Raw genomic sequence first — 24,507 nt, forward strand, 5'->3', positions numbered from 1 at the left:
TATTTTTAGCCACAGCAGATGACATGGTCCACATATTAGATTGTAGGAGAAATTGCAGAACTGGCTTCAGATATTCCATTAGAGGAACTATATCTGTCTGGTGATTTGATTTCATATGTTGACTTTTACAAAAGTCGAACCCGGGCTGTGGCAATGAGCGCAGGATCCTGCTGCTGGACCACCTGGGGGCAATAAATCTCTCTTTCTTTCTCTCTCTCTGTATAGGATAACACTATGGGAGAGACACAAAAAAGTTGCCAATGTTTTGATTTCAGGGCCACTTTTAGGGATACTCCAGTGGTTTCTAATCTAATCTAATCTGCTGTAAATGAATATTAAGCTAAAGCTAGAATTCTTTAGTTGATCTATCATTATAAATGAATGTCAAATCTATTCACTGATTTAAATGTGTCAAATATCGAACATATAACACGAAGCTACACCTGTTACGCTCTAATAATAAAGGTCTAGATATGAAAGAAAGTCTTCAAAAAGCTGTTTGTGTACTTTTAGGCAACTTATCTGTTCTTTCCATAAGGATGAGGCATATTGAGGCATTGCTGCATTTACATATGGGTCATATAACTGCATACATCTGAAAAAATCAAGTCAGTAATCAAAAAAGGACAATTTAAGTTCTATTCTCAGTGCAAAGTTATCATGTATTTCAACTTTAGGCCGGGAAAAATAAAACAATACTCCATAAGGAAACGCTTTTCATGATTTATCATCCCATTCTAGTTTCTGTGTGTGAGATGCCGTAGATGATGATCCTTTATATGACTGTAAAGATCAACTTCAAGAACTAATCAGCAATAGATGCACAGTTCAAAGAAAAGAGAGAAACCATGACCTACTGTATATCATGCTGGAGTGCTGAATGTATGTGTATGCAGATCCAAACTTCTGTATAACTGATGGAAGAGAACTGGCAGACATTAATGTCATCTTTCTTGTGTTTAGGTTAATGAGATGCAGACACTAGAGAAGTATCAGGGATCACATACTGTACACATGGAAAACAAGCCCTTTGTTAAGGGCTATAACTTCACCCATGATTCCAACTGAACACAAAATGTTAGGAGTTTGTACTTTCAGACCAGTAATTGAGATTAATATGGTTAATAAGGATTGATTAATAAACTGCACAAGATTCACACACGGACTGACTTAAGTATCGAGTCTTTCAGCCATCTCTGCCATCATCAGTTCAAGAAGCGAAGAAACTAAGAACCTCTACTAATTTCCTCTAAAACCTCTAAATTCTCTGCTATATGCAATAAATCAGAAAAAAGTACCTCAAACTTCACATTTAATAACAGGCCAGAAATGTTGCTTAATTTGAACAGCTTGTGTCAACGTACAGTAGTTATGATATCTTCATTTTTATATGTGTGGTAAACAATCATACTTAATAATAACTTACTTTGTATACATCAAAGCAGCTAAAGCTAACAGCTAACACTTAGATATATGTTAAATAAAGACTCGCAAAAAGTGACTTGTAAATGAATCTGTAAATAAGTGGTTCAGATTACTTCAGAGATATGAGAAGTGGTGTTTAATACAGCAGTCAAACTATCCAACCTTACTTAAGGCTATTTAGGATTACTAACAAGTCCAGACTCGCACAAGTTATTCGTGAAATTAATTTCGACTTCACACGGTGACTGTCACTGCTTGTTTCTAAAATCTCTTTGTGAGATAATGACCCAGAGACCTTGTCTGTGTTGCTTGTCAAAACAAAATTAAAAGTTGAAAAAGAACAAAAGCTCGATTTATTCATGTTCGTTTGAAGCCTTGGCTTATGGAGCTTTTATCTGGAAGACGTGGAATAGTTTTCTTGGCTTCATCCAGTGCAAAGATGAAAAAAATCTTCGCTCATATAAACACCTGTGTGTGTGTGTGTGTGTGTGTCTTTCCATGTCAGCACAGATATTCTCAATGAACAGCTATTATGCTAACACACCAAACTTCCTACGATGGCATAATCATATTTAAACACAGGAAGAACTCCTAGACCTTAATTAATCCAATATGTCCACATCTTCATTCGAGATTACAATCAACTCTATTATACGAGCATGACAAGTGCAAAGACGGTTAAAGGTGCCGTCTGCATTCTTGTGTGTTCTTCTAATACAAACCAAATAATTTCAAGCATACCTAAGAAAATTTGTAATCTAGAATATTTCTGTGCAAAGGACATGTGTATTTTCTGCAATTTAAAGCTACTGATTACATTTTACCAGCCCAGAAATGATTAGTGCTCCCGCCATGAAACAGCATGGTTTTCTTTAAAACCCAACTAATGGAGTGTGTGTAGTGTACAAGGGTGGGGGTGGGGGGTGGGGGTCGTTTTGGACAGGGCACGGCTGGTTTGTGTCTTTAAATGTAATTGGGATTTGCTACAAGCTGTAAAAATGACAAACGGCTCCTTTAATAGCTTTAAGCATTAGGTATATGTCACAGACACATAGTGATTTCTCACAGAACAGTGATTTGTGTTTTCTAAGAAATCCTGGTTTAGTATTTTATTAAATTATTCTTTTTTACACCCTTTTTTTGCACCCCTGACTGCATAACTACACAACGACACACTGACCTACACAGGTCACTTAAGGATAAGGGGGAACTTCAAGCTGTACAGGGCAGTAGATCCCCATGACTGAACTGGAGACCCCTTGCTATAGACAGAACATTTATCTTTGTAGAAGAGGAAAGGTAGAACCTTGAGCACCGGCTCTGCATCGGCTCTGTAGCACAAACAGCGTGGATCCGGCTAAGCAGACCAGACCACCCAGTATGACCACTGAACCCCCTCCACCTTCTTTCTCTATCCCTCTCTCCTTCCCCCACACCCTCTCACTGCTTTCTGCTCTCGGATTACACTGCTTTAGTGAGCGAGAAAAGGAAAACGTCACCGAAAAAAAAAAGGAACTTGAACTTCAAACAGGGGCTAATCTGAAGGAGCACCAGCTAATCGCCTGCATCTGTTCCTCTCAGGAGAGAGAGAGAGAGAGAGAGAGAGAGAGAGAGAGAGAGAGAGAGAGAGAGTGTAGAATTGTGTTAGACATGTTGTTTGTAGACTGTTTTGGTGATTTGTTGTATTAAAGGAATACTCAAGTATAATTCCTGTTCACTGCAGCTGTTACATATATGTGATCACAACAGAGCAGAATATTGACATCTTTACCTGCACTGAGAAAAGTACACGCTTTCTTCTTTACTGAAAGATTATTTCTAATGGATGTCAAAGCACATTGTTGAAATTCATCAAGAGATTCTTAGGAAAGTAGTTTAAAAAAAATGGTTGCATAAAAATTTCTGGGGGGGAAAAAATGAAATAAATAAATAAATAAACAAACAAACAAACAAACAAATAATTAAACCCAATCAATCGATGAATGAATCCAAACAATGATATGTAACTTTATACCTTATATGTATGTTGTGAAAATAAGGTAAAAAAATTCTCCGTTTTTGTTTTTTTTCCCCCTCAGTATGGTTACAAAAAAAATCTGTTGTAATCCAACATACGCTTCCAACAGGATAAATTATGGAAAAAAAAAAAGGAAAATATTCCCACCAAAAGTTCAAGTTAGGGTGAAATCTTAAGCTCTTGACACCCATGGTCCTTTTTTTTTTTTTTTTTTTTTTTTTAAAACCTCCTTACCATCAATTGCTCCCTTTTTTCCCCCTCTATAGTGTCTGCATTCTTTCTCTTGACAGAAAAACGGCGACCGCTGGGTTTCGTCTCCAACAGAGACTCGGCTTGGTGATAGCAGCTGAAAGACATGTGGCCAATGCCCTTGAAGGCAGCTCAGTAACGTGTGTTAGCTACACACACACACACACACACACACACACACACACACACACACACACACACACACACACACACACACACACACACACACACACACACACACACACACACACACACTCCCCCTCAGGGTCACCCTAGCATGGCTGTTGGAAGATGATTAGGCAGATGCCAAAATCAAAGGAACCAATTGACTAAATTATAGGACTGCCTAAGACGTTGATCTCTCTCGCGTCCCTCCCTCTGTTCCATGTTAGAATGAAGAATGCATTTCATTCAAGGAGCTCTCTTTAATTTAACTCTTCTCCTCTGCAGATGGATGGAAGTGTCAGTGAAGCAGATTTCCCAAGTTCTCCCCCTCGTCAATAGGAGAAGTGGGTGTTTACTTTGAGGCACGTTCATGCACTGGGGTGATTTCACTCTTACTGCTTTTAGTTTTTTCCTTCGCTATTTAAATTTTTTAATGTTTTACCTGCTTTACAGTAAATAATTCTCAAACCAATTTAGGGATGCGTTTTTTATTATTATTATTATTATTATTATTATTATTATTATTATTATTATTATTATTATTATTATTTGCATTAAAAATACAGTTTTGTTCTTATTTGTCTATAAAAACAAAACTGAATTTTCAATGCAAAAAATAATAATAATAAGAACCAGAGCTCTAGTTTTACTACCAAATCTGGTACATTTTCACAATAAGATATAACAGATGTTCAACAACATTCCTTCACCCGGAGTTTGTCTGTAAACATGGTCATTTATCTAGTTTACTTGACACTTAGTGGCTACAAAAAGCCTTTATCCAGAGAGACTTACATTATATCTCACTAAGCATTCAAGGGTTAAGGGTCTTACTCAGGGGCACAGCAATGGCAGCTTAGTGGACATGGGATTCAAACTCACAACCTTCTAATTGGCAGTCCAACACCTTAATTAACTACTAGGCTAACACATTTAGCATATTTGAATATAATTAGTCTTAGTTTAACTCTTGATAATAATAATTATCGTACCAAATGTAGTTGAACATTAAACATCTATGCACATGTATAACAGGATTAAATGTCCAGGTCATGAGTGATGTTCAACAGATACTACAGCATTGCATTTACACCATCAGAGCAGGCGGATAACAAGGAGCACAAACAACGTTAAATACACCATGAACTTAGCAGGAATAAAAGAAAAAACAATGAATAAATGGCTCCAGTTTTTTTCACACCTCAAAAACATAAAAAAACGACCCATAAGTGGACACGTGAGAATGTGTGAGATTCTCTGTAAGGGATTCATGGCATGTTCTGCATGTCCTCTTCCTTCTAAAGTATCTGTTTTTGTTACACAAGTTATACAGACAAGGATTAGCACAAAGATTAGTACACCAATATAACAACTATGCCAGGCAGCTACCTAATATTATTGACAAAACTATATAACTTATAATATAATCTTAAAGTATCTTCTTCAGCAGATGTTTAGTATCCTGCTTATTGTATAGTCAAACTAGCAGCCAAGCTCGTTTTTTGTCTGCAATCATTAGCTAGTTCTACTAGCATTAATAAAACTTTGAAATGAAAACACACTGCAGCAAATTAGACCACGCATCAGCAAAAGCATGAAAAATCACCCAAACGAATCAGAAACACAAGAGCAAATTTGGAAACACAAAAGCATTAACTCAAAACAGAAAGAAAGGGTTGGTCCTTTTTAAACCTCACATGCTCGCTGCTGATTGACTACAATCTGAGACGATATTACAGTCAGAGGAAATTTAAGCCTAAATAAATTCACTGATCCTTTCATTAATAATCAGGGCAATTCATACAATGTTCTTTATGATATGGTGCCAGCATCATCTGGCATTAAAATGAATATAAGACTGGTGGAAGACTGACTAAGTTATTCAGGACAAAAACAAAAACTTTTCACTGTAATAACTGTACATAACCACATTACACTGTATTACATTATAGATAGAGATGGCAAGAATGAAAAAAAGGTTGTTTATGTACATTCTTTGTGATGAACATAAACCATGAAGAATCAGTAAAAAGCTTGAGATGTACAGTCTGGACTTTCTCTTTCAATTTTGACCCGAGGATAACGTCTCTAAATGTTTTCTTTTTTTTTAAGCTTATGAGCCAATGTATCATTTGATTATACATAAGGGCTGGAAATAATACATAAGGGCTGGAAATAAAACGGATATAGAAATAATGAATGAAAAAAACTGGAAAAAAGTCACAACATTGCACAGAATTTTTAACTTAAATTTAAATTCATTACTTTTAAATATTTTACATTTAGATCCAGATTTGCAGACTTTATAAACTTAATTTTAAATGTATTACTTTACTGTATTACCCACTGGAATGAACAAACAAACAAACAAACAACTAAATAAATAAAGTATATATGTATGCATGTGATGCATCTATCTGTCTATTTTTTTTACTCAGCTCACACACTGACAGTTGGATTAACATTTAAGTCACACTTAACCAGCCTCGAATACCCCCTAAACGTTATTTTCACATTTGGCTTGGACCAGCACAGCAGTACGTGTAGCTATGCTAGCTAGCTTCCTAAAGACGGCAGTGTGCTAACATCCATCACCTAACCATACAATTTAGCTAATGTTAAATGAGCTTCAGCAAGTGTTAGCAAATAAAAAAAAATCACTAGAAAGCTAGCTAATATTAAATAAAATGTTTAATATTTGATTGTGTAACTAAAACTAAAAGTCACACTGATTAGCTCATTGTCTCTGTAGTCATTAGCTAGCTAGGCTAACTTACTAGATTTCTGTTGGTCAGTTAAGTTAATTTTAAGTAAGCTAGATCACAATTATTTAAAAAATATATATATAACAAGGAGAATTATTTCATTACAGTCACACATTTTACATTTAGGCCTCAGGTGAAAGATTAAAAAGACAATTTGATCTAGTCACGCAATAAAGAGAGACACTTTTACAGGCAGAGCTGCTCTGTGATTTTCATGAATGAGAATGATAGATGAGGGAAGTGTAAGACTGATTAATACACAGTTTGGAATGCCAGAAAAAGAAATGGCAGATTCCTGAGAAGAAAAACAGCAGAGTTTCTTTAAAAGGTGTTTTGCCAGGACACACAACCGATCTGATATATATCATTTGCCACATACTCTCAAAGCATTTTTAAGAATTTAAATCCTTTTACATGGTACGCTTGGCTTAGTGAAGTGGCAGAGTTAAGCAGGTTTTGCACATATTCATTGTTTTAAGTATTAGAGAGCAGACAGAGCGCCAAAGGTTGCTGATAGATGAGCGAAAACAGTGAAGGGGAAATATTAGCTTTGGCCCACGAGCTGAGAACTGTGCTGTGTGCTCAGTGCTCATGCTGTGGCGTATAATCTTTCGCTGGGTCTCCCACAGTGCTTTTATCGAACACGCAGTCTTTGTAGGCGCACACACTGAAGTACTCGCCTATCCACACACAACATGTTCAGGTATGTGACCCGGTGCGTTTGATGTGAAGTGTTTCCTGCCTGACTGTCAGCAAAGCAAACGGTGATTTATTGCTGGCCCATACTTCACTCTCTTTAACACACGCACACACACACACACAGCTCTCCTTTCCTAAGACATATGCTGACACATGATCCATCTCTTTCCTCAAATGAAGTTCCTCACACATGCTTTCTCTCTTTCTCTCACACACTCTCACACACACACACACACTCTCACACACACACACACACACACACACTGGCTTCACTTTCAGGCTGTGTGAAGTAAATACAACAAATTAATTAACAAATTGTCTTTTTTATCCAAAGCCTGTTCTATACTCTAAAACATTTAGATTTTGCCTATACAGTAGACAGATGATAAAAGTAATAAAGTGTGTTATATTAGCTGCTCTGTCAGATCTTGGGCCTCGAAGACGTACTCCAGCGTTTTGTTGTTGTTGGGTTGTATGCGATTTCCACACACGAAGACTTTGAGACAATTTTCCTATAGCAGAACTGAGTTTAAGACAAAAGTCAGACAGACACGGGGCTGTGTGCTTGCACCGACACCACAAATCCTAACCATAATCACAGTAAATACTGGTTACAAACTATAGCTTTCTCTCATGTTGATTTCATCTCGAAACCTTTGTACATATTTAGAGTCCTGAAATTTCATTAACAAATTGGACTGTTTACAATCGGAATTCTAACAGCTTCCCTTCGAGTTTCGGTGGGTTTAAGTCAAAAGGGGTTATTTTTGTTCAACGTGTTCTCTTCATAACAGCACATGCACCCGCTCCCTCTATAACGGCGTTATAAGGAACATCCATACACCTGCTCATTTGAGTGATTACCCAATCTGCCAATCATGTCGCAGAAGAGCACTGAATTAAATAATGATGCAGACAGAGGTCAAGCGCTTCAGTTACTGTTTGTATTATACGTCAGGACTGATGAAAGGGAGACTTGTTCGAACTGACAGGAAGGCTGCAGGATCTCAAATAATAAAAATAAAAAACTCTTTACAAATGTAGTGAGCTGAAAAGCATCTCAGAATGCACACGTATTTATATACTTAAAAACCTTATGCACGCGCGCACACACACCCCATCTACCCATCCATCCATCCTGTATTTATACTTATATCTATATATAATGTATATGACTATATACTTTTTCAGTTGTTTGTTCTTTCTGCTACACTGTAGGACTGAGAGAAACACAATTTCATTCCTCTGTATGTCCTGTACATATAGCAGAATTGACAACAAAACCGACTCCAACTTAATGGAAATGCGTCACTGGGTCATTTTGCAGGCTTGAACTGTCTGGTTTAAGTGAATGAGCAGATATAAAGGTGATTGATGTAGTAAGTAGACAGATAGTTGTAGTAAGTAGACAGTCAGTTATAACGCCAAAGCTGGGATCAGTTGTGCTGACTGAGACCTCTTATAGGTTTATATAATACATTTCTAATATACTGTAACTGTACAAAATACTAATGACACGGTTTAAATCTACAAATCTATTTATCTTCCTGGAATTTGTATTACAGTAAGTGAACCACTTTGTATGTTACTTCCACAAATTGAGGTTTAAAGGCTGGTTTAAAGCTTTCATCACATTATCCACCAAGGACTGTGTAATATCTGATCATTTAGTCGGCCGTCTCTTTTTCTTTGTCTCGATCGAACTTGGCTCAAAAACAGCGAACTGTCTGTAGCCCTTGATTGATAATAATGTATGACAGGCATGCTGGCATGCGCACACAAACACACACACACACAATGAAATGTGGTTTATTTAATTCTTTATGAAACTAAGGGCACTGCGAGGCATTTAAAGTCTTCCTGCTCTGAAATCTTAAATGATAGAAGGCTAAATTCAATACTTAGCACAAAATATATATATAAAAAAAATTAAGAATAAAATAAAATACTGCTGGTGTTATTTATACAGACCTTCCAGACCCAGCAGATGTGCCTTATACTAGACCTATTACAATGATTTAAATGATTTAATGCTTGAAGAAGCTCAGCCTGTTAGATTTCTTCAAACGGTGCGTGTTGATACAGATGGTTTGAGGATGAAAAGCAAAAGGAGCGAGGTGGGATGCTGTGAATTCATGCAGGTCAAAAAGGTCACATCATTATTTCTTCATTCCAACAAAACAAAAAAAGAGAGAAAACATTCCTTTAATCATTTATTTACTCTCAGTGGGGGGTTAGTGGCTCATATGAAGCAGACAAAAAAATGCATCAGAACAGAAAAATACAAGCAGACAATGGACGGTAATTGACACGTCATGTTATCTGCTGCTTAGTAAAACAAGCACCACATCTCTTGATGTTGATCATGATAGACTTTTGCAGGCCAACATACATGAGCTGAGATTCAGAGCGAAGAAACGAATCCTAAACACTTGAAAAGTCCGATCCAAACGTAATCTTCTAATTAGTTGAATTTCTCCCAATCATCATCTAGATGGAAGAGAACGCTGGAATTTTTTTCCAGGAACTTGAGTTTTTTTTTCCTACCAACGGAGTGTTTCAATCGCGCAACAGGTTTGATAGCCTCCAAAAAGTATAAGCAGGTATTGGATTTCAGCGGCAAAGCAGAATAAGAATTAAAATATTATTTCAACTCCAGGTTTGCTATGAGCTGAAATTTCAGACAAACATCACGGATCACAGTCTGCGGAGTGGATGCAGTGGAGAATTATCCTGGCTGAAATCCTGAAAATACAAATTAGTCCTTCAAGACAGCATCACAAGATCGAAATTCTGTATTCATATACACAGTTTTCAATCTTAAAAACAAACAAAAAAAAAACTACACTGAATTTTCACTGCGAACTCTGCAGCTTACCTGTGATAAAAACCACAGGTGACCTCTTCATGCCTTACTGATTTATTAACATGATTGTATCAGGCATTCAACTGATCAACAACAGACTCAAAAAACTGTCAGTTTAACTTAATACTTTACAAAGTCCTTGTTTCTGCAGTATGGTTAAAAATCAAAGTGGATGAGCTGTAGCTCTTGTTTAGCTCCTTCAAATGTTCAGGATTAAGGCTGAGCTGTAGTGTTAGGTTTGTGTCTTGTCAATACTGACCTCTGTGTAGAATAATGTATGGCCTGTGATTACACTACAAAGTGTAATAACGTCAGCTATTATAAATAACTTGACTAAGCAACATTACAGAATTTCATGCTGATTATAAAACCAAGCTCATGTGTACAATGTTATAATATTTTAGTGCAACAAAGCTTGCATTATTAATACACAAAACTTTTCTCTCAGTGATCATCATTAACGTTAGTCTTGACAGACATATGTTTGGATAACGTATTCCATCTGAATAGTATGTACAAGGATGAGAGGAGATCTGAGGTGAAATTAGAGCCTATGGATGAAGAGAAGCAGTTAAAGTCCATGAAGAAATAGGAGAGGAGATCTAAAGAGTGTCGGAGGCTCAGTGGGTCATATCTGGAGCTGATTAGCACAGAATGAGGCTTGGAGATGAGAGGAACTCTTCCCAGAAGTGCTTCAAATGACATTAGTGTCATACAGCATGTTCAAAAGCCTTAAATCAAGTTTGTCTTCAGAGGGCATTCAAGTCCTCGAACTCATACCAAGAAGGCCTTGTTTCAGTTAGAGCCGCATAGTGAAGAATCGGTGGACTGTGGCAGGGACGCGGCACCATGTGGGACTGTGCAGCAGCACATGGAACAAGATAGAGTAATAAAAAGAACTCATTAAATTATACTAAGGTCATTGTTATATTATAGGATGAAACAGATGGAGCAGGGAATGTAGTAGTTATGATAACGCTAATGAGGCATCGCATGAAGATGCACTGGCGCCTCATCCAGGGTGTATTAACATCTCACACCCAGAGTTCCTGAGATAGGCTCTGGGTCCACCACCACCACCACACTGACCAGGATACAGCAAGTACCGAAGATGAATGAGTGGATAATGAATCATCACAGGATCGGTTTCTCCGTTTCTCTCTCTCTCTCCCACACACACACAAATTCTCAGAGTGATTTAAAGATAGGGAATGAAAAGCTGAGGAATTTAATTAGACAGAGTTATGCACCATAGATCACACACACATGGTCTCACACTGAGATAGCTGTGTGTGTGTGTGTTGCTCCAGACACATGTGGCTTTGTGACCTCTTGAGAACAAAGCTAGTCTCAGACCTGGTTAACTCTAGAATGCTTCTCCACGTGGCTTATCGCTGGTTTGAAGAAAAGAAAGATCTTCTCCAAGCTCATATCTCATGAGACAGAAGAATAATGGGAGAAAGCACAGACACATGAGCCACATGTGTATCAGTGAGCTCTGTTGCTGTTGTAGCTTATTAGAGCTCTGAGCTTATGTTTGATGGTAAAGATTGTGCAAGATAAGTAGATGTTATGAATGACCTGAACCAGCTGTGTGGAGTGCAAGAAAGAGTAAGGGAGGTAAAGACAGGGAAAGAGAGCGAGCGAGAAACGTTCAGCTATTTAGGTGTTTCACTTGGATTCCTTTAAGGCTCTCAGGGTCAGGAGTGATGACCTGATAAGGTGCGTGTGTGCACGTGCAAGCTGGTGTGGTGTAAAAGAAAGGGGTTTTAAGGAATAATGCAGCATTGCCAAGCTAATCTTGATCCACCACATCTGTAACGTGTGTATGACTACCACGGACAATCGTTTCAACACGGTTTAAACTGAAGGGTTGTTCACCCGTAACATGCTTAGTATGGAAGAAAAAAAGATGGAAAGAATGTCTTTAATCACACACGAGTCCAAAATGCTGATTCTGTGATCTGCTTCTATTTTCATCCACGGATTCGCATGTTCATTTTTGTTTACTGAAAACAAGAAATTAGTTTTGGATATCAGTATCGCATGTGTAACTATTTAAAAAATTAAACCATGGTAAATGAAATGTTACCTGAAACTGCATTATGTTTATATTGGAGCCAAGACATGCTTTAAATGATTTGGACTGAGATATCTTTAAATGTTGATAAAGCACCCAAAGATTGTGACTTACAAATCAAAACAGAAGCCTTGCATTGTACCTGAACATATACTGAATCAAAATACTTTCTAGAAGGTATTCGTCCCTCAGCGATCTTGTTTGCAAAAAAAAAAAAAAAAAAAGATTAATTTTATCTACAATTTCCTTTTCCAACCATCCTTTGGGTGGGGAAAAAAAAGGGTGGTTTTTCATTTTCAAAGTAGCAGCGCTGTTGGAATTTCCTGCTACTTGAATCAATTTCATCTTCAGACAATTTCAGTGGTTTTTTTTTTATTATATGCCATCAGTAATTTTAAGACTTATTCCAAGTAAAGTAATACTTTACTCAGAGGCGTCAAGGTGCCACCCACTGACGACCCTGCAGCTCCATATAATCCTAAATGAGGCTTCTCCACCACGATCGTAATGATGTCATTACAGGAAAACACCACAAGCATTCATTCATAGCTTCATCTAAAAGTAAAACTTCTTTCCGAAGGTCTCGGCACGCTTTGAAGATCCGGTACTCAGAAAAACATCAAGGGAATAATAATAATAGTGAATTGTTAAGGCGAGTGTTAGTGTTAGCTACACAGTGTTTCTCTGCTGATGGAGGAGGAGGTGGTGGTGGTGAAACTTGTGGTCTGGCCCAGTAAAAACCACTGCCTACTAATGCAAACCGGCTGAAACTCCTCCAAAGGACTAAACGCACACAATGATCAAAACACAGGTAGCTCCTTTCATGCTATAATGCATAACCCTTTCCTGGTGCAGATGCTACATGATCAGATGAAGCATGTTAAGCCTATCATCATCATCACCTATTTGAGCCAAGAATGTGCTTATGTTCTTGAACAAGCATGCCCATACAATACCCACTCGCATGTCAAACCCACAATACGCCCCTCATTACCGTGAACATACTGCGAGTATTTTGGATCAGAAATGCAAAAAGCAGACTTGTGGTATTCTGTAATGCAAAGCCACAGACATACAGAGAGAGAGAGAGAGTGTGTGTGTGATTCAGAAAGCAGAACTGTGGTAGAATGCAACACTACTAACTCTGCTTAACTAAACCCCTCCATTGCATTTGAAGCCTGACGTCACTTTTCCACACAGATCTCTTCACATCAGGCCCTGAAACCGACGCTGCCTGCTCTCTCTCTCGGCTCTACATCATTTTTTTCCCTGGGTCTCCACTGCAGAGATGCCGCTGTTCGCGAGTCACCGTAAACCTCTTCGTACAAACGACCAGTTAAATCATTGTGGATCATGGTAAACAACCTCATATACATGATGGCTATTATCCTAGACAACCCTAGATGCAATTGAAGTATGGAGTGATGTTAGGAAGATGCCATCTTGTGGTGAAGTCTGTTTTAGACAAACATACGTCTAAAAGATGGAGTGTCATTTACTAGTCACCCATGATGGCCTGAAAAGGAAAAAAAATGCTATAAGATTGAATAAATTAAAGATATTGAACTATACCCCAGTGGTGATGAATTCTCGAATCTGATTGGTCAAAAGGTATTGCTTAACATTCAGTAACAGCAGCTGTGACGATGCAGAGTCTAGTTCAAAATCACAGCATTACATTATCGATCCCCTTCAACCGAGTTAAGAATCAAACCAGAATAAAAACACAGTATTACTTAACATAATTGTTTAGTGAAGGTTTTAGTTTTTTTTTATTTTTCTGAAATGAAAATTCTTTATAATAGAGTCTCTCTTCACAAAAAAACTCAAAAAAAAAACAAACAAATCGGAATCAGGATGTTGTGCAAAAACCTTTTACATTGGATAAAATTACAAAAATCAGACAAAAGTAGAATGTGTTAATTTTTTCTTACCTGATGCTCTGCTGTGTTTATATCCCGAAAGTATTTACAAGACCTTTAGGGCACCAAAATGCAAATGCAGGCTTTATAAAGCCATTTCTTTGGGCTTTAGGGCATTCCCAGTGTTGCTGTTCACCATTCGTCTGTCATTAATGAGAGTTAAAGTGCAGGCATATTTCTGTGCCAAACAGTTTTGTCCAACAAGTTTGGGAACCATCATTTAATAAAACTGTCAGTTTTAATCTGGGCAACTTTCTTAACAAAACCGATTGTGGCTAAATAAATGGAATGGAAACAGTTGATTTCAATAATATTTAATTAAAAAAAAAAAGAAGAAGAAACCAAAAATAAATCGCATCCAAATGTATTTTTGTGCAACATGTCTAAATTTTTGTTGAGTGTTTAGAGCGGAGAAAATAGCAACAGAATTCGGAGTAATTCGTTTTCAGGTCATCAGATGAAGATGAAATACAAACTGCTATAATCACAGTTTAAAAAAACAAACAAAAAAACCCCTAAGAGATACATTTATAACCCTCGATCTTTAAAATTTGAAGACGTACCATTTTTAACTTCCCCGGAGCATCAGTGAGATTAAAAACAAGTGTTGAAGATGAATGAGTTTCCAAGCAAACCAAGAACAGCCCTTTTTTCATAGTGGCATAGTTTTTAGAACTTGTAATGCAATACAGAATTAATGGTTTTGTAGATAATAAGCTTATATAATGTATATACAAGACTTAACTCAATAACTCCTGGCCTGTGAGCTGGTTTCCTCATGTACACATTAATCCACGTCTTTACGCTGATCTGAGTCAGAATTCAGTGAAAACCTTTACACATTGGAAAGAAACAGAATCTTTGTCAGCAAACTTGGCTCTAATGCGATATCTCCTTGGAACACTGTTGTACGGATTTATAGCTTCCCCGTTGGCACGGTGATTAAGTGTCAGCTATATATAAAATGAAGGTGCATGAATTAAACACTTCATGATTACAAACAAACAAACAAAAAAAAACCCACGTTTTTAAGGCAGTTGCACAAATGGTTTTTTTTTTTGGAAGATTCTCCCCATTATGAAGCTTTCGTGTGTTCATGATGTCCTGGGATTATTGCTGTTAAAAGTAACGTGATCATTCCAATAAGAGCTGAGCCTTTGGTAATGTTGTGCAGGGCTGACTTGAGAATGGGTACGTGTGTCGGAATGAATCATCGCTTATACAATGTCTCAGCACATCCACTATAAAGCTGTCTGGATCTGAGATCAAAGGTCAGACGCTGAAAGTCCATGGGTCCAAAAAGTGAGGAGGAAAAAAAAAAAATGGCACTGGCCTCTGTCAAAATGGTGTTCAGTCCTAAACATAGAAGAGAAAGAAAGAGCAGTCAGTGTGTGTATACGTGTGTGTTACAGTCCGGCGATGTACTCTATTTACACACTATGGTGCTAATGATAATAGCATGAACTAAAAACGTGACACAAACCAGCAGGAAAATCACATTTATGCTGGTTCTGCCATGACACATTCCAGGACATGCAAGTGTTTCAAGAGCAATACCAGTAACTCTTTACACTAGAGCCAGTACCAGACCAGCAGCAAATGACTTCAGCATGCACTGAGAGGCATCAAAGCTTTCTGTACAGCACATGCCAGACATGGAGAAGAGGACAAAGCCGAGGAAAATCTGTTCTCAGAACAGTCATAATAAACAGAAAGCTCTGAGTCACAGAGACTGACAGACATGCACAGATTTCACTGTAAAGCAACACAAAACACCACACAGACACAAACCCCACTCAGACACAGCACAACAAAACGTGCATCACCAGGATGCAGCAGTAGAAGACTTTTTTTGTTGACACAAGTAGCCTTGTGACAAATTTTTTAAGGGAGAGGTCTAGTGTGCTGCACAGAAACCTATCCGATTAGACCAAAAACATATGGCAGCTTATGGAATATAATGTATGCTAGGTAGTTAAGCGCTATGAACAAGCACAGGGTTTGTGTCACACTTCATCGATATTTCAAGGTAGCTGCATCATCTGTGCATGTTACAGATCGTGCCGAAGATGTTGGTTTAAGCTGTGATTTTATATTGCAAATTCCAATCTGGCAACATTTAACAATATGCTGTGCATCTAAAATTAAAAATCGAATTGCCTTTAGTTAAAATGATTTTTAATTAGTTAATGTGTCTCAATTGCAGCAGCAAAGTAAAAAAAGAAAGGAAATGACACCTTAAAGCAAAAAGCACTATTTACTAGCATCGAAGCAAGTTCATGCTGCTGATACAAGCACACAAGCGCAAACACAGCTAAACTAGCACAGTGTGCGGAGAGTCCAGTAACGGAAAGCACTACGGTTCTAATGGAGGCTTGGCTACGCTCCCTCCCTTACCTGAGTCACTGGTCACCTTCGCTAGACGAGATCTCCGTCTCTTTATGAACCACTACTTTGGTGACAGACATGTCTGGATGCTGCTCTTTGATCTCTTTTATGGCCTGAGCCAGAGCCTTGTTCAGAGAAATGCCAAACAAGACCAGCAGGGGGCAGACACATGACAATCATCACAATTACATAATCAATCATTCAATCAATCAATCAGTGAATTAAAGTGTGTTAATGTGATTCATTGGTTTAACATTTCTGCTGCAAAATTACACACTTTCTATTTCAGAAATTTGAAGATTAAACAATTCATTTGTGATCAGTAAAGATTTTCTTTGATATGTTTAGAATAGAAGCAAAGCCCAAACCCAAATTCCATTTACTCACAATTAGCCTCCCCCCATTAAAATAAATAAATAAAAACACATCTGTATTCTAATCACAACCCGAGGACAATCTGAAATGAACCTGAACCCACTTCGAATGAATGTATAAGCATGGATGAACTGGCCAGACTCAGTACCTGGTCATGATCGATGTTGGCGTCCCCAGAGATGATGATTCTCTTCTCGATCCGTGTCTCGGAGATGCCTCCTTTCACCGTCTAACAAAGTATAAAGATGCAAACAAAGGTGTAAATACAAAATGTATGAGAAGGAGATACTCTTGCACTCTATTTGACTAAAAGTTTTATGACATTGCCGTTTGTCCTCGAGGCACTGAACAGTGAATTCGCTTTCTCCAGTTCACTTCACTGACCTTTGTTATTTGCGTGGTGGTCTGGGTGCTGTTGTTCTCAGAGGTGATGGTCTGAGCACTCATCAGAACTCCAGGGTCTGCGTCACCATTAGCATCCACCTGCACATTTGTACACAAACAGGACAACAAAAAATATTTACAAAGTAATTACAAGCAAGTCGACGTGGATTATAACCTACAAATGTGGGTGTGATGTGTAACTACAGTTAGGAAGAGTTAGCAATATGAAGTAAAGAAGAAGACGAGTACCTCAGCAGACTCATATGTGATGGTTTTGGTCTCAGTATGAACAATAGGCACCTCAGTGGTCACCGTTTGCACCGGCTTCTCGGACGCCTCTGACTTCTGCGCAGATCGGAGAGATCAGTGTGATCAGGAATGCATGATTAATCAAAAAAAGAAATAAATAAAAATGCAGAAGTAGCAACAACGCCTACAGTTTTGCTAGAAAACAGACAGACGGACAGACACGCACATGCATTTTTCATTCGTTTCATGCTGAGTTTAGGTGAACTATGACCTATGAATTATTAAACAATTCTCAAACTCAAAAAAAAAATGTGATTGTGGTCTGTTGCTTTTTTTTTTGTAAATAAAAAAAAAAAAGCAAACGAGCGACAAGGCCGCTAATTATTCTCTTGCATGGCAAAGATATAAAAATAAAATCTTCTGCCCCATCTAATGACACCCAATGCTGGCAAATCTGCTACACATTCTTCTTAATTAACCTGCTGGATTTCACATCATTATGCTGGTACTTGAATATATTACTCAATTTTGTAAAAGTGCAGCTTTGAAGTATTCCTTCACAGGGAGTACAGCCAGTGCTTCCTCCACATTAAGGTCTCTTAATAATAATAATAATAATAATAATATTATTAATAGTTGTAGTATTAAAAAGCTAAATCACAGACGGAACATGAGACATACTACATGCAATGGGATACTGTGCCTGACATTTCTGTTGAACACAGTGCCAGCATGAACAGGAAAAAAGAATCTGCATCACTAACATACTTGGCATCACTAAAGTGGTCATGCAGTGCTTTACACACTATCGGACACGTCACTTCAGAAAGAAGACAAAAAGGAGAGGAGGAGGACAAGTCCCTTTTTGAATTAGTCAGAGCTTGTGATAGACATGGAAAGACTGTGAGGTTAAATCATCCAAGTCACTTCTACAAGGCAATGGCACTAACTGTGTTGACTTCCTGCATCGTCGTCATCACTTCCTGTAAAACGTCTTCCACCACGCTCTTGTCCGTCTGTCTATATTCAGACTTTTCTTCCTTTTTGGTTTCAGGGTGTAATGGCTCTGAAGGTATCGAGTTTTCATATCCTGCTGCAGTTTCGTCTTCTTGTAAAATCTGCTCAACAACCAGAGCTTGGTCACAGGGTGACACGGTCACAGTCAGGTGGCCTTCATAAGGTTGGACTTGTCTTTGAATACAGCTAGTGGAAGCATAAATGTCGATACTCAAACTCTCTCTTGATACACGAGAGCAGTTTTCAGCATCTCCACAGAATAAGACAGATTTCTGGGTAGGGATTTGGCTCTTATGACCTATGAACTCGTCCTTCACATCTGGAGAAACATGATCCTCTTCAGCTACCACAGACTCCTGACTCACTCTCTGACTTTTTTCGTGTACAGATTCTTTTTCTTCAGCCTGCTCATATATTTCTCTGTACACTTCCTCTGGAATCGTTTCTTCTGAGAGCTGAGCAACAGCTTCATCTACCACCAAATCACTCTCAGATTCCTTTAAATGCAACTCCATCACCTCTTTAACTTTTAGTTCATGCTCATTTGTCTGGTTATGAGTAGAAGCGTCATCAGTATACATCTGAACAGGAATCTCTTCCTCGACAGAAAATTCTTCTTCTGCAATACAAGTTTGAGCAGACGGTTCTGTCTGACATGAAGGGATTTGTGCAGGAAATTCATCCTTCTCAATAAGATTTTGAGCAGAAAGTTCTATGTTCTTAAAAGCAGCTTCAGCAGAAATTTGCTCCTTTAGACCAGAGTTCAGAACCAGAATTTCTTCTATCTTAGAAGGGATCTGAACAGGAAGTCCTTCCATCTTATATGGGATCTGAACCAGAAACTCCTCTTCCTCAATATGGGTCTGAATAGGAATTTCAATCTTCTTTTTTTGTGTATAAACATAAAGTTCTTCTTCCTCAATGCAAGTCTGAGCAGGCAGCTTTACCTCCTTTAGATGGGTCTGAACATCCTTCTTTATAAAGGCCCGGGAATAAAACGGTTCATTCCCAACATGAATTTGGACGGGTGGTTTATCCTTACCAGCTTGGTTCAGAACCAGAAGTTGTTCTGTGTCAGTATGGGTCTGAACCAGAGGTCCTTCGTTTATACCAGGGGTCTGAGCAAGGTACTCTTCGTCCTCATTATGGGTCTTAATGTAAAATTCTTCAGTAGGGGTCTGGGCAGGACATTCTTCTACTCCAATATGGCGAAGAGCAGGAAACTGTTCCACATTGGAAGGCATGTTAACAGAAAATTCTCTCTCCTCGATATGAGCGGGAAGTTCTTTCCTCTCTGCACAAAGCCCAGGCACTGTGTCCAATGCAAATGTACCTTGCTCAGTAGATGCTCCTTCCATGTGCACCTGAGCATCACCAGTAGAGGACGCCATTGCAGCGTCTTTACCATCACCCTTGTCTCCAGATTCCTCATTCATATCAAGTACTGCCATCTCTTTTTCAGTAAGTGATTTTAAATGTTTGCCTTCAGATATTGAGGTCTGCCTCTCAGACAAACACAGAGAAGCTAGAGGACCAACCTTTGAAGAACTGACTCTCTCACTCAACACATTGTTTGAAGCTTTAAATGGCAGAATATTCACCGTGACTTCTGCTTCCTCTTCCTCTCCTTCCACAGTGTTCTGTTGGTCACCTGAGCTCTGTAAGAGACAAACAGCACACTCATCTATGGTATTCAATTACAAACAGATTTGTGCTAGACATGAATGTGTATATTAATGCATAGGTTTGCGTTTCTCGTGAAGCAGGGATACAAGCAGGTCACTTTAAGAGCATGACAAAAATATATACAAAGATAAATGTGGGAATGTAGTGACTACAGAACTCCCTGAACCGTCATCCTACTGAGATACAGACGATGTGAAGCTTGACTCTCAAATCTAACAGCAAGAAACATCTCTCCTGAATAACACCCATCATGTCTGGAGAGAATTTAATCTCAAAGAACACTTTACTCTCTGCTCACATAAATAATAATGAGGAATGCCAAAAGCGATCATACAGCATGATCATTTAGCACTAAATACAGGATTCATGTCAAACAAGTAAGAAACAGTTTTTAAAAAGTAAACAATTTAAAAAACCATGGGGGATTTTTATCATTATAATCCTATGAAAGCACAACCGGCCCGGAAGACCACACACCTTAACACGATTTCACAGAAACTCGCACTCGCATTTCATTGACGTCATTCGCTACCGTGGCATGTGTTCTATTCTGCAGCGAAACTTGTGTTGCTGCCATGATTCAACAAGCTTGTCTTCAACAAGCCACTTAACTTTGTACATATTTACAATTGCTCTAGCTTTATGCAAGTTTAAATATGTGGATTGATGTAAGCTTTGTGTCGTTTTATGTAGCACCACATCCTGGAGAAACGTTTCATTTCCCTGTGTAATGCGTCAGCTTTATATGGTTGACATTACAATAAAAGCTTTTTGACGACTTTAAATGCTCCATTTTTAATTTTTAGTGCTCCCTTTGGCTCGGGGTGTGTTGTGATGCACTGCCATGTTTGTGGGCTGTAAATGTAAAATCATCCGATTGGTGACGCTTCCCGATCCGCTTGCTCTCATACTTATTCTGGGTGATCTGTCATCCTGTCTGTTTGATACTGACGAGGCTCCTACTCGATTGGGGCAGGAAAATAACCGCAGTGACACCAAACACTTCAACAAGACTTGAATCGGGCCATGCTCCCACTATCACTGGAGGGAGCAAATCAGGCCCAAAATAGGGCATTAAATAGTCTAGCGTGTAGCCAGCCCTAGTCATTTCAAGTGGTTGTCTTTACAGTCATCACTCAAGGTGCAGCTTGATGTGATTATAGTCTTGCTTTGGCCTGCTATCTCTTGCTGGTGCCATCTCGAGCTTTCTGCGTAGCACATTGCTAAAATTATCATGGACCACACCGCTCAAACTGCTTTCTTTCCATTGGAATTTTATCATATATGGTGCACTGGTCTGGGATTGTCAGGGTGTTCACTTCATCTGGCCTTTTGTTGCTTTCTGGAATACACTGTGTGTGTGATATTTATAAAAGGAGAGTGTTTCACCCAGTTTCCCCCCCTCACACCACCGACAACACATCTCTTATGGGTCATTGCCCCACAAGCACAAAGCCATTGCATATACAAAACAGGCACTGGAGAGAATATCTTCACCATGGGATTTGTTACAAACCATTCTAAAAATGGATGGCTTCCAAATATACAAAGTTAGAGCTTGCATGTTAAAAATAAAGACTACTCATCACACTAATATCTACACTGAACTCAAAGATACCTTTAGACAGACCATAATGCATTTAATGTCGGCCCCCATGCCCACACTGACTTCATGCATATCTATGACATCATGTTTCAGACATTCTGTGGTTACAGCAATGGAACCCAGTGGATAGTGGGAAAGCGAGGACTGGCAATATTTTACTAGCTTCCCACAACCACTATATCTGGACAACACTCCCTTTCCAGACATGGTCATTAAATACAAAAGATCAAAACACAACCATCTGAAGGACTCAAGGCGACTGAATCGAGCACTTTTACAGATCATGCTAGGACAGCACAATAATAGAACAGTTGATTTAAACGCTACCTCAGCAGAGTGAGCCTCCACAGGCTCTGGTTTTTCTTCAGAAATGTCATGAGGAGGTTCAGATTTGGCATCTTCTGCAGTCTACAAAAGCAAACAGAGAAAAAAAACCATAATGAGCATCGCTATGTTTACAATATTGCAAACCCAAAGTATATAAAGCCTGTGGGTGCGGGTGTGCATGTTTGGGATGTGAGGCGGATCATGCAGACCACAAGGGCAAAAAGACATGAGCAAAGAGAAAAACCAAAAGGAATGAGAAACCCACAACAAGGGGGTGAAACAAGTAACTTTTTTTTTTTTTTAATAAGTATAACAAAATCCCAATACTGTTAAACAGACCTGCGCAAAGATTAACAACCATGGGGAATTAATAAACACTCTGCAGTGTTTATTAATTAAACATCTACATTAAAATTCTAAATTAAACAGCAATAAACATCTAAAGTATTTACAAGTCAACAAACTCTGTGCATCACACTTCATGCCCTGATACCTCACAGCAAATCAAAGCTCTACAACACAATCAAGCCAATGCAGACCACTCGAAAACCGGCCACTTTAATACTCTACTACAATGTGCGCACTGTTGGTTTGGGAAAACCTCTCACACAGGCATGCATGTGCAAAATTTCCTAAGCCAACAATCCAGCTTACATCCTGTCTGGGTAACAGAGGTCTCATCGTGGCTGTGTCATTCAGTCGGGGGTAGTAAGAAGGGAAAGAGGACAGCTTCTTGTCCCATTCACTGCTTTCTGACGACTCTGAGGACAACTCCACAAACAACCTCTTCAGCTCGCAGAGTTTCGCCTGCCTATTGAGCAACTCCTTTTTGGCATCAACCTCCTAACACAGTCACCAAAGGGACGGCATGATCAGTTGAGGTATAAAGCATTTGGAGTTTAGGTTGTTATTTTAATCAATCACAGTCCTCACGTAGCGTTTAAGTCTCTTTTTGTAGGCCACACGGTGCGAGTTAGAAATCGGTTAGAAATCTGAGCTACACTAACATTCATAAGTTACACAAACCAGAGAGAAATGTTATACACCATGCAAGCAAACGCTACTAGACAACTTCCAGTCCTAATATGTAAAACTGGATCTCATTGTTTTTCCACACAATATTTTCCAATAGACACAACCATTCATAAAGAAGCTGGTTGAGTAGGTTCAGTTTAATCTAACACATTCAAACTTTTCATGCCCTTCTAGCATGCAACACCCACACAAACACTTCACACATATTGCTTTGCAAACCTCCAACATGAGATTGCTGTGTTTGATAAACACATCGTCTCCCTTTATCTGACTTTTGATGCTACTCTAGAAGCAGAAAGGGAAGAGCATTTTATGACAAATGTCCCCAAGGAATAAAACAATATCTAGAAGATTGTAGAAAAACTCAATAAATTAAAAATGTCTGCTGTAATAGAGAATGAACTGACATCTATTAATAGTTTCAGCAAAAGTACGAGCAGAACTTCCATATTTACTTTTAGCCAAGCCTGTTTAGACTCATGCATAAACACAAAGCCTTTACCTGCAACCTTTACTCGTTTAAAAGCAAACTATTGATGGTTTCATGGAAAAATGACTGCAAAAAAAATAAATAAATTATATATAGATGTTGTCCTGGATGTAACTGCATGGAAAATCAGTTTGAGATCATGTTGTATCACAGGGGAATTAAAGAAAACAAGATTACTGAAGATACTGCAATAGAGTACCTGGGTCATCAGTTCTGATTCATCCTCTGGCTCAGACTAAAAGCCAAAGTCAACACAAGAAGAAAAAGAAAAGAAACAATGATTATCTGACATTGTGCCAAAATCCCAAAAGGCTCATTTTCAGTCATCTTTTTCAACTCACAAACAACAATGTCTGAAAATCTCAAACGTTTAGGTTTAGCTGCTAGTTAATTTAACTGTCAAAAACAGACACACAGAGACAGAGACACACACAGACAGACAAAAACAAAGACAGAGACACACCTCAGTTGTTGTCTCGTCAGATGGATCGCTGTCTGTCTGTCTCAGATACGATAACAGACAGGACAGTTTCCATTGGAAAGCAGCATTTAGGGGGAAAAACTCAATCACATTAGATTGCTGAGTGTCAATATGAAACATGCAACAGGATACAGATGGAATGATGGAAACAGGACAGACGAACAGAATACTAATCTGAATACAGAATCACATATGGAAAAAAAGATTCTGATCCATTTACAGTCCACAGATTTAACTTTCATGCATTGGAAAATGTTGTTTGCAAGATTGTTGTTACCAAA

At 38.5% G+C, this 24,507-nt stretch overlaps 1 protein-coding gene across 20 annotated transcripts in view; it reads right to left on the reverse strand.

Moving 5' to 3' along the window:
• Window positions 1–14,486: 14,486 nt before the first annotated feature.
• LOC113645174 (band 4.1-like protein 3) overlaps window positions 14,487–24,507 on the reverse strand; it is a 31,345-nt gene continuing 21,324 nt past the window's right edge. For 17 of the 20 annotated variants that reach the window (XM_047806275.1, XM_047806267.1, XM_047806269.1 and 14 more), the window contains 10 exons: window positions 24,209–24,244; window positions 23,945–23,980; window positions 22,875–23,063; window positions 22,221–22,301; window positions 20,203–20,259; window positions 17,585–17,680; window positions 17,336–17,434; window positions 17,100–17,180; window positions 16,586–16,701; window positions 14,487–15,544 (listed from right to left, as the gene is read on the reverse strand). In XM_047806275.1, coding sequence (XP_047662231.1) covers window positions 16,591–16,701; window positions 17,100–17,180; window positions 17,336–17,434; window positions 17,585–17,680; window positions 20,203–20,259; window positions 22,221–22,301; window positions 22,875–23,063; window positions 23,945–23,980; window positions 24,209–24,244 — 786 coding nt within the window. In that variant the 3' untranslated portion in view covers window positions 14,487–15,544; window positions 16,586–16,590. The remainder of the gene's footprint in view (window positions 15,545–16,585; window positions 16,702–17,099; window positions 17,181–17,335; window positions 17,435–17,584; window positions 17,681–20,202; window positions 20,260–22,220; window positions 22,302–22,874; window positions 23,064–23,944; window positions 23,981–24,208; window positions 24,245–24,507) is intronic. The other 3 variants (XM_027150554.2, XM_027150572.2, XM_047806284.1) reach the window with 2 other exon arrangements.

Source organism: Tachysurus fulvidraco, chromosome 22 (assembly GCF_022655615.1).
Source record: "Tachysurus fulvidraco isolate hzauxx_2018 chromosome 22, HZAU_PFXX_2.0, whole genome shotgun sequence".
Classification (NCBI taxonomy): domain Eukaryota; kingdom Metazoa; phylum Chordata; class Actinopteri; order Siluriformes; family Bagridae; genus Tachysurus; species Tachysurus fulvidraco.